Below are 15,075 nucleotides of genomic sequence, written 5' to 3'. Positions count from 1 at the left end.
TAAATGTAGTTCTTACACGGCTAATGGGTCCGCCCTTCGAACCAATGCATAAATGTGAGCTACAGTTTCTCACCTGGAAAACAGCTTTTCTCGTAGCTATCACTTCCCTTAGAAGGGTTGGTGAAATACAAGCGTTCACTATACAGGAACCCTTCCTACAAATACATCACAGCAAGGTCATACTTCGTACAAATCCGAAGTTTCTGCCCAAGGTCATTTCCCCCTTCCATCTCAATCAATCGGTGGAATTACCTGTCTTCTTCTCGCAACCTCAATCTGTTGCAGAAAGGGCTTTACACACACTTGATGTTAAAAGGGCTTTGCTGTACTACATACAGAGAACGCAACCTTTCACGAAGACTAAACAATTGTTCGTCTCCTTCTCTCCACCACATAAAGGCAACCCCATCTCTAAATCAGGGATAGCTAGGTGGATTGTAAAGTGCATACAAATTTGCTATCAAAAGGCAAAAAGAACATTATCTGTTCCACCTAAAGCCCACTCTACTAGAAAGTTAGGGGCTTCTATGGCTTTTCTAGGGAACATACCCTTAGATGACATCTGCAAAGCAGCCACATGGTCAACACCGCACACCTTCACAAAACATTACTGTGTAGATGTGCATTCCAAGCAGCAAGCTAGTGTGGGCCAGGCTGTACTAAAGACACTTTTTCAAACCACTGCAACGGATACCGGTGGTCGCCGCTAAGGTTGGGTACTGCTATATAATCTATGCTAAGTGTACAATCTGCAGCTCATATGCCTCGAACGGAATATGCTACTTACCAGTATGCATCTGTTCTTGGCATGTAGAGCTGCAGAGTTGTACACGCCCACCCGCCTCCCCGGCTACCTGTATCCGTTCCAGTCCATCTTATTTAGATACAACACACATGGGTTTCTCACTGTTATTACTACGCTCCATCATTTCCCTGTTGGCGAAAAACAATCTGAGGATGGAGCCGAAGCCCATGCGCAGTACGGACCGAAGGAGGAGTCACCGAACTCGTGACTTCCAAAGACTGTCCAAAGAACAAAAACAAACTGCAAACATCCGGGCCCAACACCAGATGGCGATCTATGCTAAGTGTACAACTCTGCAGCTCTACATGCCAAGAACAGATGCATACTGGTAAGTAGCATATTCCTTTTGTTAGTGCTACTAACAGCTATAAAGGTAAGCCAGCATACAAGCGGGCCTTACCAACTTTGAGCCAGAAAGATTGAAAGCACAGTTGACTGTTGAGCCAGGAAAGACAATTAGGAAAGTGATATTGATTCACACATACTAAATGTTTTTTCTTTAAATCTGTTTATTTTCAGGTATCATGGTTTATAACATATCAGCGATGTTACCAAAAAGATGTTAACATACAGTTGCGTAATAAATTCATATTTCGGAGATATTTCAGAGATTGTCCTGATAACGCAGATCCACTTATTGATGTCTGTCATTCTAGGTGACTTCACTATTCCTTGAAAATAGATATGCAGTGCAGCTCTACTCCACTGTCCCTAATGGGCACTTCTGACCCACCCTTCTATCTCATAAGTGTGTTTTTTTTCTTTCTTTTTTCGTTTTTAAAAACTTTTATTGGTATCTTCAAAACAATCGTTGAACACATCATGTCGCCTACAACCCAGACAGGGCCGCCGCATAAATATGCAAGATACCACAAAAGTAGTGGACATACAAATACATAGTAAGTCGCCAGCAAGCGCAGTGGGCGGTGCCTACCGTTCCATTGGAGCAGGAGGGCAAAAGAATGGCCCCACTGATACCGAATTCCTTGGGCTCGCAGCTTGTCAGTAATAGGTTTGAAGTTGCAGCGTTTTCGTAGTGTGACAGGGGAGAGATCCCAGTAGTTGGATTGTGTAGCCTTGATGTTTAATTTCCGTCTTACCCGTGGCTGCTTGCATGATCGCTTCTTCTCCCTGAAGAAGTGGACTCTGAAGCGCCATCCACTTGTCCTGCTCTCGCAGCAACCTGGTGTGCCCTGTCATCGTCACCCTGGACCACATGAAGCAGTTCTGTGAAAGCTATGATATCGGCACCCCCCAAGACACCCCTTGTATGCAGCTGTTGTTCGAGCGGTTCCTGTTTTCCAGGTCTTCTTGTTTGGTTTGCAGTTCGATATGTTGGTCTTCTAGCGCGGCGATTCGCTTCCACAGCTCTTTGTGATCTTCGAATCTGGCATCGACCGTCCACTCGAGGTAATCTATTCAGACCCCAATTTCAGACACCTCTCTCCGTATGTCTCATAGGTCCGAGTTAAACTATTCTTTGAGTGAGGCGATGTCCGTTTTTATTTCTTTCAGAAAGCGCTCCATGTTTCCTTGCATGATTGGAGCTAAGGATTCAACACCAGACGCCCCATGCAACTGAGAAGGGGGGGTGAGCTGCCGCTTCAGGTAACGGGGACATCACTGGATTGCCCTTGGTCACTTTGGAGTGCGGCATAGCATATGGTAGTGATCTCAAAGGGTGCAGTGGCCTGCCTCTTCTCTGTGTAGGCTCTGTCTTTAAAGCCCGTTCCGAGGGGTGGAACAGTCTCTTAACGCACTCCTCCAGAAATACTCTGCCACTGGTCTCACCTCATGTGAATTCTGTTTGTGCCGTGTGCTTGGGACCTCCGCAGATAAACCAGTTAATGGGGCTGCCTCTGACTCCTATGCTCTGTTTAGAGGCCCAGGCACCAGGAGGCAGTGCACTCTTACGGATGGAGCCGCTGGCTGCCTCCACTTCTCACCAACTCTGAGCACGTAGTGTTAAGGGCGCAAACATCCCATGTAAAGCCCATATGTTTGGGCTGCGTAATCTGTGTGGTATTGTAAGCATCCAGTATGGGGGGCTTTCTTCTTCTTAGGTTTTCCCCCAGGCAGGGGCCCTGCCTGCCTGCTCTGTCCATGCAGCGCACATTTCCAAAGTTTCCTGCCTGTTACTGCGGTCCTGCTTCGGTTGTGCCATGTAGCCTCTTAGCGTTGCAGGGTCTCTGGCCCAGGGCAGCATGTGTGGGTATGCTCACTGTCGTCCATTTTTTGCAATGTTTCCCCTTGCAGGCATCGATGTAGCTGTCTCTGAACTACACTGCCAGGAACACTCTGCTGCTGCTTCCCGCCTCTTGCTTCCCCCTACACGTAGTTACGCTCTCTGCGCTGCAGAGGGCTCGAAGCCCAGGGTCCAGCTTGTTTCCGCCGGTAACTTTGCTGTGTGGTAGGGTTAGATGTTCGCACCGCTGGCTTTAGCTAGTTATCACTGACTCCCAATCCACAGTCTATATCTGCCCCAAGCGCAGCTCTGCTCTTACCAGTGTGTGTGTGCGTCTGGTCCCTCTCCAGGGGGCGGCGAGGTAGGCCCAGGTCCTGCATCTTCGATGGGCCCTACCCACTGTGGGAGCAATCTGGCTTACTGAGTCGGTGCAGTCATGCGCCGCCTGGAGTCTCAGCGGAGCCAGCAAGGGCAGGCCAACGTCACCATTTCACCGGGTAGGCCCCCGGTCTAGCAGTCCTCACCACAGAAGCGGTGCGGCAGGTCCCTTGAAGAGGCAGTCGACCTCCCCTCGCCGCCAGCAAGCCCCAAAAAATCTTTGAGGTCGTCGGCCACCATCAGTGTAGATGGGTAGCGCTCAGGCAAGCAGGGAATTTATTTCAGGCTGCGTAGAGGCACGGTGGTCCCGGTGGTACTTCCATCGCCGGGCTACTCTGGGGAATCTGCGATGCCAGCTGTGGCTGCTCCCGCCCTCGCTCGCTCAGGGGTCTGCGCTCTTCACTGTACTCAATGCGTGATCTCTTCAGTAGTATGTAGTGGCGGTGGTGCGGTGGCTTCCAAGGGCAAGATGGCTTCCGCCACGCGTCGCCTCTTTCCTCAAGTCTTTCACTGCTCCGGGCACCGCCGCTCATGCTGCACCCGTCTTCAGTCGGTTCCACCGAGTGTAGGGTGTCACCGAATGGTCCTGGAACCAAGGCTGGGTGCCTCTCAGCGGTAAGCAGTTGCATAATGGGTCCCGGGAAGACGGAGAGCGAGAAAAGCACTTCTCACTCCATTGCCTCCCCGGCCACGCCCCACAAGTGTGGGTTTTGACCCTAATATGGATGACCCATTTACTGTTTGTTTCTATAGATAAGTTTTGTTATATTTGAGCCTCACCCTGTGTTATTTTCATATGGTGACTGCTGTGAACAGTGTATAATGTTAGATGGGTAACATGAAAATGAATAAGAATAGCTATACATGGATGCTTTATTCATGGAAATGTTTAAAATACTTTAATAAAAAAGTGTGAGGGGGTGGGCGGTATTTTCTATGGAGGAAAATTAAATTGTATTAGCCTGAACCGGGCATTAGGGGATATCTGCTTATCTTGTTCAAATGCTTGCCTCCACTGTGGGATTGCCAGTTCCTCCACACAATCCACCGCCCTTATCGCTTGGGCTATAACTCTATTGCCCCCTTTGTCCTGCACTAAGGCAGCATAGAGTAATATGATCAGTTTCATGCTACCGCTAAGTCCAGCAATCTTTTCATAACTGTGTGTTCCACTGGACACATACCATATCTAATTGTGTTGCTTGTGAGAATGGTAGGTGATTTCTTGAGAACGTCATATGTGCTGCCAAAGAACAACAGTGGAAAAATGAAAATAAAGATTTCTTGGACACCTCACCAGACACACTATATTCCACTGGGCAGCTTTGAACATCTTCTGGGTTGTCCACAAAGGAATGGTTGAAATCATGTTGGAAGTGAATAGCCTTAGCTTGCATTGGACACCGAGTTATGGGCGGATGTTATATCCTATGTTCTACAACTTATTAATACATTATCCGGGAATATCTATGTGAGCTTCCCAATATCAAAGCTGAGTCAAGGCTGTATAAGTTAATCTGTCTAGTAGTATCTATACTCTGCAAACTGCAAGTATTGTAAAGGCATCATGTCCAAAATACTTTTCCAGATAATGAGAATATCCTTCTGTTGCCACATTTTCTGGAAGATGGGAAATGTGACTAAGGCCTTTCTCCTGATGACAGTGAAGTTTTGTGGAATACTGGCACACAAGAAGCCATGAACATTGGAACACAAACTACTTCATCTTGCCCGCAGGATCTGCTCGGAAAAGATAGCTACATCTGTGAACAACCCACCACACATTGAGAAGCCTTCCCTGTAGCCTTGTCTAATAAGCCCCATGTTAATAGTTTTCTCTAAATAGGGACTTGACAGGACTTCGCAATGATGAGAAACTTCTTGGAACACGCAGATACTGCATAGCGATCCCTCTGGTGGCAAAATGATTATTTTAAAGATGTCCTAGTGCATGAAAAGCAGCTTCACCACTTCTTAGCAAAGTTCCCCACTTGTGAGAAAAAGTCCCGGGCACACGTAATGAGGATAACAAAATTATTTCTGGTAGAAATGTCTCGTATTAGTGATTCAGTGGTCGACACCAGTAGATTGATTAGAAAGTTTTAATAATGCAACAAACAAAGAAACGACCAGCCGACACGTATTTCGTCACATGCGGGAAGTATCCCGTGACTCTTCAGGGCCGCAAAATTGTATGCTGTATGCCTTCGAATCAATTGTGGATTCAGTCTTGCGGGTGCGCCGAATGCAATCGGGATCAGGGTGCCACAGAGGACCATGTATGGGAGGTCCTGTGGCTGGAGGGTGCCTAGAGGCGGGTGAGCCGGACTCCTCTTGTGGACGGTGGAGTTGTAATGAAGACCGGGTTAGTAGGAATTCCGGATGCGCAAGAACTTCTTAGTAAAGTTCCCCACTTGTGTGAACAGTGGGGCAGCCATTTATTAATGGTTTTAAAGCATCCTGTGCTGCTGATGTGCTTACGTTTTAATTGGAACCAGAACCAGAACATTGTTAAATACACAATAGTCATAAACCTACTTCCTTTACACAAACTGGATATTGTATGAACCATGAGTGTTTGGCCATGCTGTTATATAAGCATTGTATGACTAAATGTCAGATGAAACATTGGTAGTATTTAAACTTGAGGCTCATAAGTAACAAGAGTGCCATTTTCCACTATCAATGTTTCTTGTGGATACTTCTAACCCCAGATTCCTCTCCTTCAGAACATATCCCAGGCGTCAGACTGGATATGGAAACTTTTCATAGCAATGATTTCAAACCGCTAGGTGGCGTAGTATGGCTTTGTATAGGTGTTGTTTCCTCTCAGAAGTGACAGAGCAGTCAACATATATGCGAAACCACGGCATGAAGACAGCTGTTCCTTAACTTCTGTGCCTTCAAACACAGATTCAGAGCTTCGCTCCCACTTTTGTCCATTTTCGAAGACCTCCAAAATAAAATCCAGTTTGCAAGGACACAATGTCCCCTCCTAAAACAAGAGATTTCAAACTATGCAGTGACTGTAGAAAACAGATGTCGGTCATAGACTTGCATGAGATGTCTTTGGTGCGTGTTTGGGACATGACTCAGTCAGGTAATAAAGAAATAAGTCCTCTTGCACTCAAAGGCAATCCTGGACCATAAAGCGGAGATGTACATCTCTGAAGATAGAAGAAAGTCACAGACCTTGTCTCAGTACCGCTCCAAATGGGCACAGAACTGCTCCTGAAGCCGCTCCCGCAAGAAGTTTTTGGCTTACAGGAAAGGCTAGTCTGCCCAGCCCGGTTTGCTTTCACTCCCATCATTCCATGGCGTACGATGTGGCTGGCTATTCGCAAGCCATCCAGGGCATCAGTCCTCTTAGTGCCCCTTACTTGCGGCAACAACCTCCAAGCTGTTTTGGCTTGCCTTTAGCAGTGCACAACCACTCTGAGGGAGGCAGAATTTAGTACTTTCTTACAGGGTGGCTATCCACATACAGCAGATGGGTTCTCCTAATAATTCAGCATTGTTATGCCCTACAAATTTTTTCTCCCCAACCAAACCTCACTTCGACACCAGACCGGCTCTCAGAGGAACACATAGCCAATCTAATGCAGGAGGGATGAGATTTACGTTCCAAATGAGGCATCGGGAGGGTTCTGCTTAAAGAAATAGGCGCAGGTTGGTACTCGTGCTATTTCCTGATGCTGCAGGACGGATGACTTCAGTAAAACCATCTTAGATCATTGCCGTCTGAATGCATTCCTATGGAAGGCCAAATTCGAAATGCTTGCGTTGTGCCAGGTTCTGTCTCTGGCATGGATCGGAACGACTGGAATATGGACTTGGACTTGTTTTTTCATATACCTGTCCTGTAGTCCTGCAGATGTTATTTATGATTATAGGTAGGCCTTGAGCATTTTCAGTTTACTGTGCTCCCCTTAAGTCTCAACCGTGCCCCTCAGTCATTCACGTAAGTGATGATGGTGGTAATCACCCACCACCACCACCTTCAGATATTAAGAGATACCAATTTTCCCCTTCCTCAATGGCTGGCTGTTGAAGGTTGGCTCACCACAGTCATTTGTAGAACACCTCCATGTGATGGCGAACCTCTTGACACTTTTGAGGTTTTCGACCAACAACCCAAAGGCACACTTAACTCCTTTATAGAGCCTTCCTTTTATAGAAGCTGTGTAGAACATGTTGCAATGGAGAGAAGGATGTGAACTGCACTAAGTCCAATGTTTCAGCCCCAGTCCTGGATCTCGTTGAGAGCAGCTCTGATGCTTCTTGACCCCTTAACCTGCATACTGCTTGTCAACTATGCTAGGCAGCATATGCATGCTCTGTAGAAGAATCAGAAGTCCATGTGGGCTGAGCACAAAGGCAACCTGTCCTATACCTTTCAGGTTTAAGAGGTTACTGCAGTGGTGGTAGGTCGACCTCATTTGGACCAGCAGCAAACCCCTCTCATTTCCTTACCCAGTGTGGACTGTGGAAACAGATGTGTCACTGCTAGGTTGGCAAGGTCACTTAGGAGAGGCAGAGATCTAAGGACTTTAATCTTTGGCAGAAGTCTGTCTCCATATCCGTCTGTTGTGGCTACTCATCTGGCACTGATAGGCCTTCCTGCTCTCCATCAAGGGGAGACTGGTACTGGTTCTTGCAGACAACACTACCACCTTGTGGTACTGCAACGAGCAGGATGGAGTGGCGTTCTGGCTCTGCACCTCTGAAGTTTGCAAGAGCGTCAGGGTATATTGCTGGTTTTGTACCACCTAGTGGGATCCTTGAATGCCAGTGCAGAGTATCTTCCGACAATGGAGAACCCTGGCTAGATCTTTTTGCCACTGTTGGGAATGTACAGTCAAAACATTTGCTAATTCGAGTTCCTGCAAAACCTCTGGCTAGGAGATGCATTCCAGCTGGAGTGTAACACAGTACGCCTTCCTCTCTTGGCCTCTCCCGCCCACGTTATGAAGATTAGTAACGATCGGGCCCAAGTCATCCTAGTGGCTCCGGATTGAGGCAGGAGTGTGTGGTTCCCAAAGCTGTGCATGAGTATGTCCGCTTTCCACTTAGAGCGAATCTTCTGTTGCAGCAACAGGGCAGGTTTCTGCACACAAACCTGTTCTATGTACTCCTTCATGCATGGAGTTTGAGAAGCAGCAGTTGACTGTGTTCGATCTACCACTTAAGGTGGATGTCATCTTTGCTGCCAGGCATTTACCCAGTGCTGGGACAGGTTTTTCAACTAGTGTGTAGTCTGCAAAACAAACCCTTTACAAGCCAAACTGTTGGTTGTTTTGTCTTTGTCCCAGCACCGCCTTACAGTGGACACTATTAAATGTTATTTGTCTGCCCTTTCAGCCTTTTTGTGTTAGCCAGACAAGTCATTTATTAAATCACCTGTTGTGGTGTGGTTTCCTAAAGGTTTAATACACGTGTTCCCTCCAAAACCATTTGTGATGCCATAGTGGAATCTTAACTTGGTCTTGACATTTCTTTTGTGTACTCCTTTTGAGCCAACACACAGCTGCTTGTTACATCATCTGACTTTAAAGACTGTCTTCCTCATTGCCATCACTTAAGCTCATTGTGTGAGTGAACTCCAGGCCCAGTCACTGAAACCACTGTACACCACCTTTTTTTCCAGGCAAATGGGTGCTGAAGACTCAGGTGGCCTTTGCCGAAAGCTTTGATTCCTTTCCACATTGGGCAATCCATCTTTCTCACAATGATCTTTGCCCAACCTCACCCCTCCAAAGAGGCTCCATTATTTGGACACCAGGCGAGCTTTATCCTTTGCAGTGATCGTATCAAGAACCATTGGGCAAATGATCAGCTTTTTGTGGGGTTCTAAGGGGTAAAGGGAAAGCTGTGAAAAAGAGGACTCTGTTAAGGTGTATAGTTCTGTGTTAAGATGTGCTAAGCATTAGTCCTGAATTATCCTCCAGAACGTCTGAGTCCCATTCCTCCAGGGTCATGGCCGCTACGACTGCATTAGCATGTGGAGTGCTTGTCCCTGACACCTTTCAAGCTGCAACTTGGGCATCTGAGCAAACGTTCATGAAGCACTACTGCCTTGTCAGCCAGCTCCAGCAGGAAGGTCGTTTTGTCCGCTCAGTCCTGAAAGATTTTTTGGTCTTCGTCCACTCCACAAACCGTCCATCTTTGGGGGGCGGGGAGGGGGTACTACTTTGGTATCTATTATAAAGGTGAGGTGCCTGTGGTTAGAGGTATCCATCAGAAGAAAGTTACTTACCTTTGGTAACGCTCTTGTAGACATCTCACCTCCCTCCCAGTGCCCGATACAATGTAGTGGCCTCTTTTTGCCTTCAATTAAGGTCCCAAATTCGAGATCTGCACAATAGTGCTGATTTTTATTATAGGCTCCATGTTCATGAGCGTGAAGAGTCAAGCAAGAAAGTGTCAGCATGCAGGGGTGGCGCTTATACGTGACTCTGCTTCGTCCTTACAGTGTGGAACGAAGTCTACATGAAGCCACAAGGCAGCACGTAGTGGCTCGCAGGAACATTGCTGTGAAAAGATTCCAGGTCCAGTCTTGTGCCTGTGGAATAATCTAAATTTGAGATAGTGTCCACCAGAAAGAGTGTTACAGAAAATAAGTAACTTGATAATCTGTACTGTTTGAGGGATAAAAGAAGAGCATGCGTTTCAATAATTTAGTGATGCAGCACTATATATTACTGATATGATTGGGCCGAATGACTTAATATAAAATGTTAACAGCAGTTTGAATATTATGCAACTTATTTAACAGCAACTATGTTTTTTTTTTTTATTATTAGCACTGTGACCCAGCTCACTGAACAGCCTATGAAGACTAAATGTTTGCTAACTACTGAACTATGAAGGAAAAGTCTGTTCTCTCCTTTTTAATCCCTGAAGACTGGAATATTCTATTTAATCTCTGCGAACATTCTTCTACAACGTTTTTCTAACAGACTTCTGAAGACGTGGATAACTTGCAAGAACTATGCATCCATCCATCCATCTATTGGATTTCAATGGAATTCGTTTTATTCTGGTTTATAGAGATAGGAATGAACACTCAAAAGAGCTTGGGCAAGAGTGACCGGGTAAATCAATACCTGGCAAGCCCGAACTTGTGCTGTGAATGCCCCAACACAGATGCAGATCATGTTCCTTTGTGTTCAAGCATGTCTGTCTACTACTGTCTTCTAGGTGAATACACTGACAACCATCCCTTTGAGGTGGACTATCTATGGCCCTTGGGTGTGTAGCTTCTGTGAAACTGGACCAGGTAGAGCCACTGTAGCGTCCTGTATATCAGCGTACCACTAATTTGTACTTTTTGCGTTTCTACTGTTCCTGTTGTTAATTGGATTATACGTTAGGGGACCTTAGGTTTTCTTCTGTGAAGTATTTTGCATATTTCTTGTGTATTTCCTGTAAAGATATGTAAGCAACTGAAAAAAAAGCTATATCAGAAGGTTACTGTCTATATAATGTACCGTCACGTCCATTCTTTACATCTATACTATGGTGTGTGTGGATATTTAGATCTTGGTACTATAAAAAAAGGTGAATCTTGAGCACTCAAAACGTTGTGTAATCTGAGTGGTACCCTTCCCCCGCTGAGGGTTTGCACACTTAACAATATTTGTTGTTGAATTAAAGCCTGATCGGTGTGAATGCTTGATTGTTTTAGCTCTGCACTTGACAAATCCTGCAGATAGGGTAGGTATCAATAATTGTTAACTCTAGCCTGTTGGTGACATAGTTAATGGACACTATTAGCTTACGTTAAGGGCAAGTGTAAGAAGATTATTTTCTTTACAGTACTGACGCCTGATTTTTTTTTATTTTTTATTTCTTGTTTTTTAAACTTCAAAATGAAGAGTGAGGTTTACTTGGTGCAGGCCATTCTGAACATTGAGAGTTTGTGTAACCTAATCTGCCAGGATCTTGTGCATTCGGCTGTCGGTCACCATTCAACAGCTTGCTAGGATTGGAAGTGATGCTACGGCAGATAAAATTATATTGGTAGATTTTGCCTGTATCAACATCTGCTATGTCAAGCCATGCTGCAGCTTGCTTTGTAAGCAGTACTGTTTTGTTTGCAAGCTTTTCAGGTAAGGAACCTGGTTTTTTTCTTGAGCAGCTTGTAATGCTTGTAACGTGGTCCATTGGCCCTTCAGACATGACTATTGATCTGTCAGCTGAGCCGAAGATCTCCCGAACCTTTATATAACATAGTGTTGCTTAAATTGTAATCAAAAGCATACATTTGATTAAGATTTAAATTTTCTGTTTCAATGGTTTCTTCGTGCTTGAGAATAAATTGAGATTCAGGGAGGACTGCAATACTTAAGTTAGAATTCTCTGAAAGTCTGGCAATAGAATCCTGCATGAAGTATGCACATGTTAATTAGTGGTGCTAGACCATAGTACTTTGATGCAGCTGAAGGCTATGGCTTCATTGTGTAGATTTCTTTATTCAAACTCAATTTGCAGTTTGGAGTGATGTTGGAGATATGTTCTTAACAAATGCCTTTTCATTTGAAAAAGTTGATTTTCCCAAAACCGTTTCATAGCTTTAAAGTGCTGTAGTGGTTTTTTACTTTGACTTTTAATCATGTAGTGCAAAAGTCAGACAAACTTGTGGCTCATTTTTTTCAAAGACTTTTAATAAGTAACAGCAAACAACATAACATATTTCAACATGTGCAGCATAAAGTTTAAGCACACTTTATTCCTTCCACAGTTTAAACTGCATTGAAACCTCTTGCTGCCTGATGGGTCTGCATGCCGCACTATTTTGCAAGTGAAAAATCTTGGCTTTGTGGGTGGCTCTTAATCGCCAAAATGCTTGCAGGGTTATGGAGTGGTTAGTTATTTTGTCTTCCTGGGGTGGACATTAGGAGGTGGGATAAAGGAGAACAGGCCTGAATAGTTAGAAGAGGCATTCCATAATCACTTTGTAAACGGACAAAATGGAGTATGGTAGTAGCTATGTGGTTCACAGATGCAATGAGAGACAGAGTGAGATTTTAGAATGGATGTAAAACTTGGTCAACCGTATCAATGTAAAGACTATTGGCTTTCAGCCTCTTTGCTGCACCGTGCCTTTTCAAACTTACCTGACTGTGCCTTTTTCAAGTGTTAAGCACCACGATGAATGGGCGTGACTGTTTTTTTGGGGGGGAATTACTAAATGTGTCCTAACAGTTACACAGATAATCATTCAAACAATTGTCTCCTGATTACAAATAAACCGTATTTGCTTGTCCAGAGTGATATTTAGTTCACTGCTGCCACCAAACATGGGACCACACGGTCCATCATCTTGGTTCAGGAAATGAAGTGTTAACATTTGTGGATACAAATGTATAATTGTCTAAAGCACAGTTGAGTGATCCAAGTTAAAATCTAGGTCAAGAATTGGTTTCTAAACCTTAATGAACAAAATATTCAATGCATTCAGCCATGTGCTTTTAATATGTGTTCCACACCTTGCCCCAGAAGTACTCAGGGGCCTACCCTATAAGAGTAATACCAAAGGTAGCATAATAGATTGTCCTTAAGTATGAATATTTTAATACTTACTATGCCTCTGGCAGATGAAACTAGCCACTTATGATCACAAGTTCCATATTGGGGCACCTGAGAGTAAGGTTATGTGGAATGCATTTAAATTAATGTCCCTAAAACTCTAAGGTCAGTCCTAATTTACAATACATTTTGTGCAAAATTTAGAGTAGGCTTTTCGCACTTTGCACATCGTCAAAATGAAAGAAAAAATTCTACCCGAGTTTACATTATCTATCAAATTCAAAATACATTGGGGTTCGAACCGTTCTTTTTACCCTGCTCACACAAAACACAGCACATTTAATTCCTAGAGATTATTTTATTTATTTTGTAGTTGCAATATTTCTTTAAGTAGTTAGAACTTCACAAAACCTTTGCAAAATCTGAAAAGTGAGTGAAGTTTTTAATGAGTCACCAAAAAAGCACAGCATCTAACAAAAGTAATGATTTATTGAGGTGTAAGACTAGAAAGCGAGAAGTAAAGGGTGTTCTGGCACTTATTTGAGAAATTAAGCAAAAGGAATGTGTAGTTTGTAGGTGTTTACGTGGAGCAAGGGAAGGACTGCAATGATCATCTCCATTAATTCAGAGATAAACTAGAATTACTGGAAATAAATAATATTCTTGTGCTAAATAGGACCCTCTGTTTGTAGTGTTCACCTTGGGATTTACTGTATTGTTGTGTCACACAGGACCCACATGTATAAGACCCCAGTGTGTGGAAGGACATGTAGAAGTCTTTTTAGTAAGTTACATTCTTGTACCTTAGCTCAGTCTTAACTTTGGTTACCGAGAAAAGAAACCTCCTAATTTCTCTGACATTAAGTTATCTGCGATTTATCGGTTATTGATCGGAATACAAGACAGAGGGACAGCATGAAATGTTTTGCAATACTTTTTCCTTTTTGGAACAATGTTTTCTTCTTAACGCTTCAACATTTCCTAGATACAAACTAGTGTAGAATGCTATAATGTCTATTTTTCTTTATTGCTTTTTATTCTGCTGTATTGTTTTAAACTAATGTCACCACCACACTACTGTATTTTTATCTTTTATATGTGAAGCTTTGCAGTAGATCTTAGTGTAATTTATTTTTTAAATGCACCGTGCTTCACTTTATATTTTTTTCACATTTTGTAGTTGATGTATATAAATTTGTACTAGAGACACTGCACTGAGCTTTCTATTACATTTTGTAAATGGGAACAAGAACTGTGATTTGTACTCTGCTCCGATAAGTACTTTGAATGTTTACCTTTCCTAGTAATTTCAAATACATCACATCGGTGCAAAGCTGCTTTGGATTCATTTTTTTTTTTGCATTTCACTGTATAAATGTGTTAGTCTTGTTCTAGCCATGGTTGAATTAGCCTTACATGATCCTCTCTAGATGTGATTTTGTGATTATCAAATTATTACCTTGGGAGAGCCACTTACTAAAGGCTAGAATTACATGTAGTGATCATGGGCTCTGTAGGACTCTGATGTTCATCTTCTCTCTGGTAGCAGCAAAATACAACACCCCATGCCAGACTAAGCAGATATTTCTATCATTCTGGTTAGAGACTTTTATCTGATAGAGACTTCCAGACGTAGATTCCTTACCCTAGAATTGTCCCCGGAAGCCTGTCCCGACTGCTGCGCCATGCATCCGAAGGGATTGAAAGAGCAGTCCCTCAAAATCTTGGAGGCTCTACACTTGATGTCCCGATCTAGAGGAAGGTCCAGGGAGTGGTTCCGGAGTACGAGGTTGTCATCCCTCTCCAAGTCGTTGAGGTGTTCAGGTAAGTCTTGGTCCCAGAAGAAGAAAAATAAATCGAAGCGTGATTCGACTTCACCTTGTCCGTTGGACAACGAGATGAGGGAGCATCCCTCGAGGCCTGGCTCCATGGTTGAGTCAAAAACCTGGGCCAACTTGGTGTCTTCCCACATTTCCAGAAGCCGTAGCAACCCGCGCTCAAATACAAGAGTTTATGAGGCCATGTGCCTCATATTTGAGAGTTCTGTTCCCTCTGGTGTGCCTTCGTGCCCTGTGAGTTCGGGAGGGGCCCCTACTGGATCCACGGTGATGTCTCCAGCTTAAGTCTTGCCCCTAAGGATCCATAGATGGATCCGGATCAACGCTGGTTGTGCCAT

The 15,075-nt window shown here is 44.1% G+C and overlaps 1 protein-coding gene across 2 annotated transcripts in view; it reads left to right on the top strand.

Annotated features, from left to right (window-relative positions):
• EPB41L5 (erythrocyte membrane protein band 4.1 like 5) overlaps nucleotides 1–14,233 on the top strand; it is an 851,839-nt gene extending 837,606 nt beyond the window's left edge. For both annotated transcript variants that reach the window (XM_085645978.1, XM_085645979.1), the window contains exon 26: nucleotides 10,172–14,233. In XM_085645978.1, coding sequence (XP_085502104.1) covers nucleotides 10,172–10,235 — 64 coding nt within the window. In that variant the 3' untranslated portion in view covers nucleotides 10,236–14,233. The remainder of the gene's footprint in view (nucleotides 1–10,171) is intronic.
• Nucleotides 14,234–15,075: the final 842 nt, after the last annotated feature.

The sequence above is a fragment of the Triturus cristatus genome, chromosome 3_1, assembly GCF_964204655.1.
Source record: "Triturus cristatus chromosome 3_1, aTriCri1.1, whole genome shotgun sequence".
In the NCBI taxonomy this organism is placed as follows: Eukaryota; Metazoa; Chordata; class Amphibia; order Caudata; family Salamandridae; genus Triturus; species Triturus cristatus.
The sequence above is the reverse complement of the archived record's forward strand: the minus strand, read 5'-3'. Positions and strand labels throughout refer to the sequence as shown.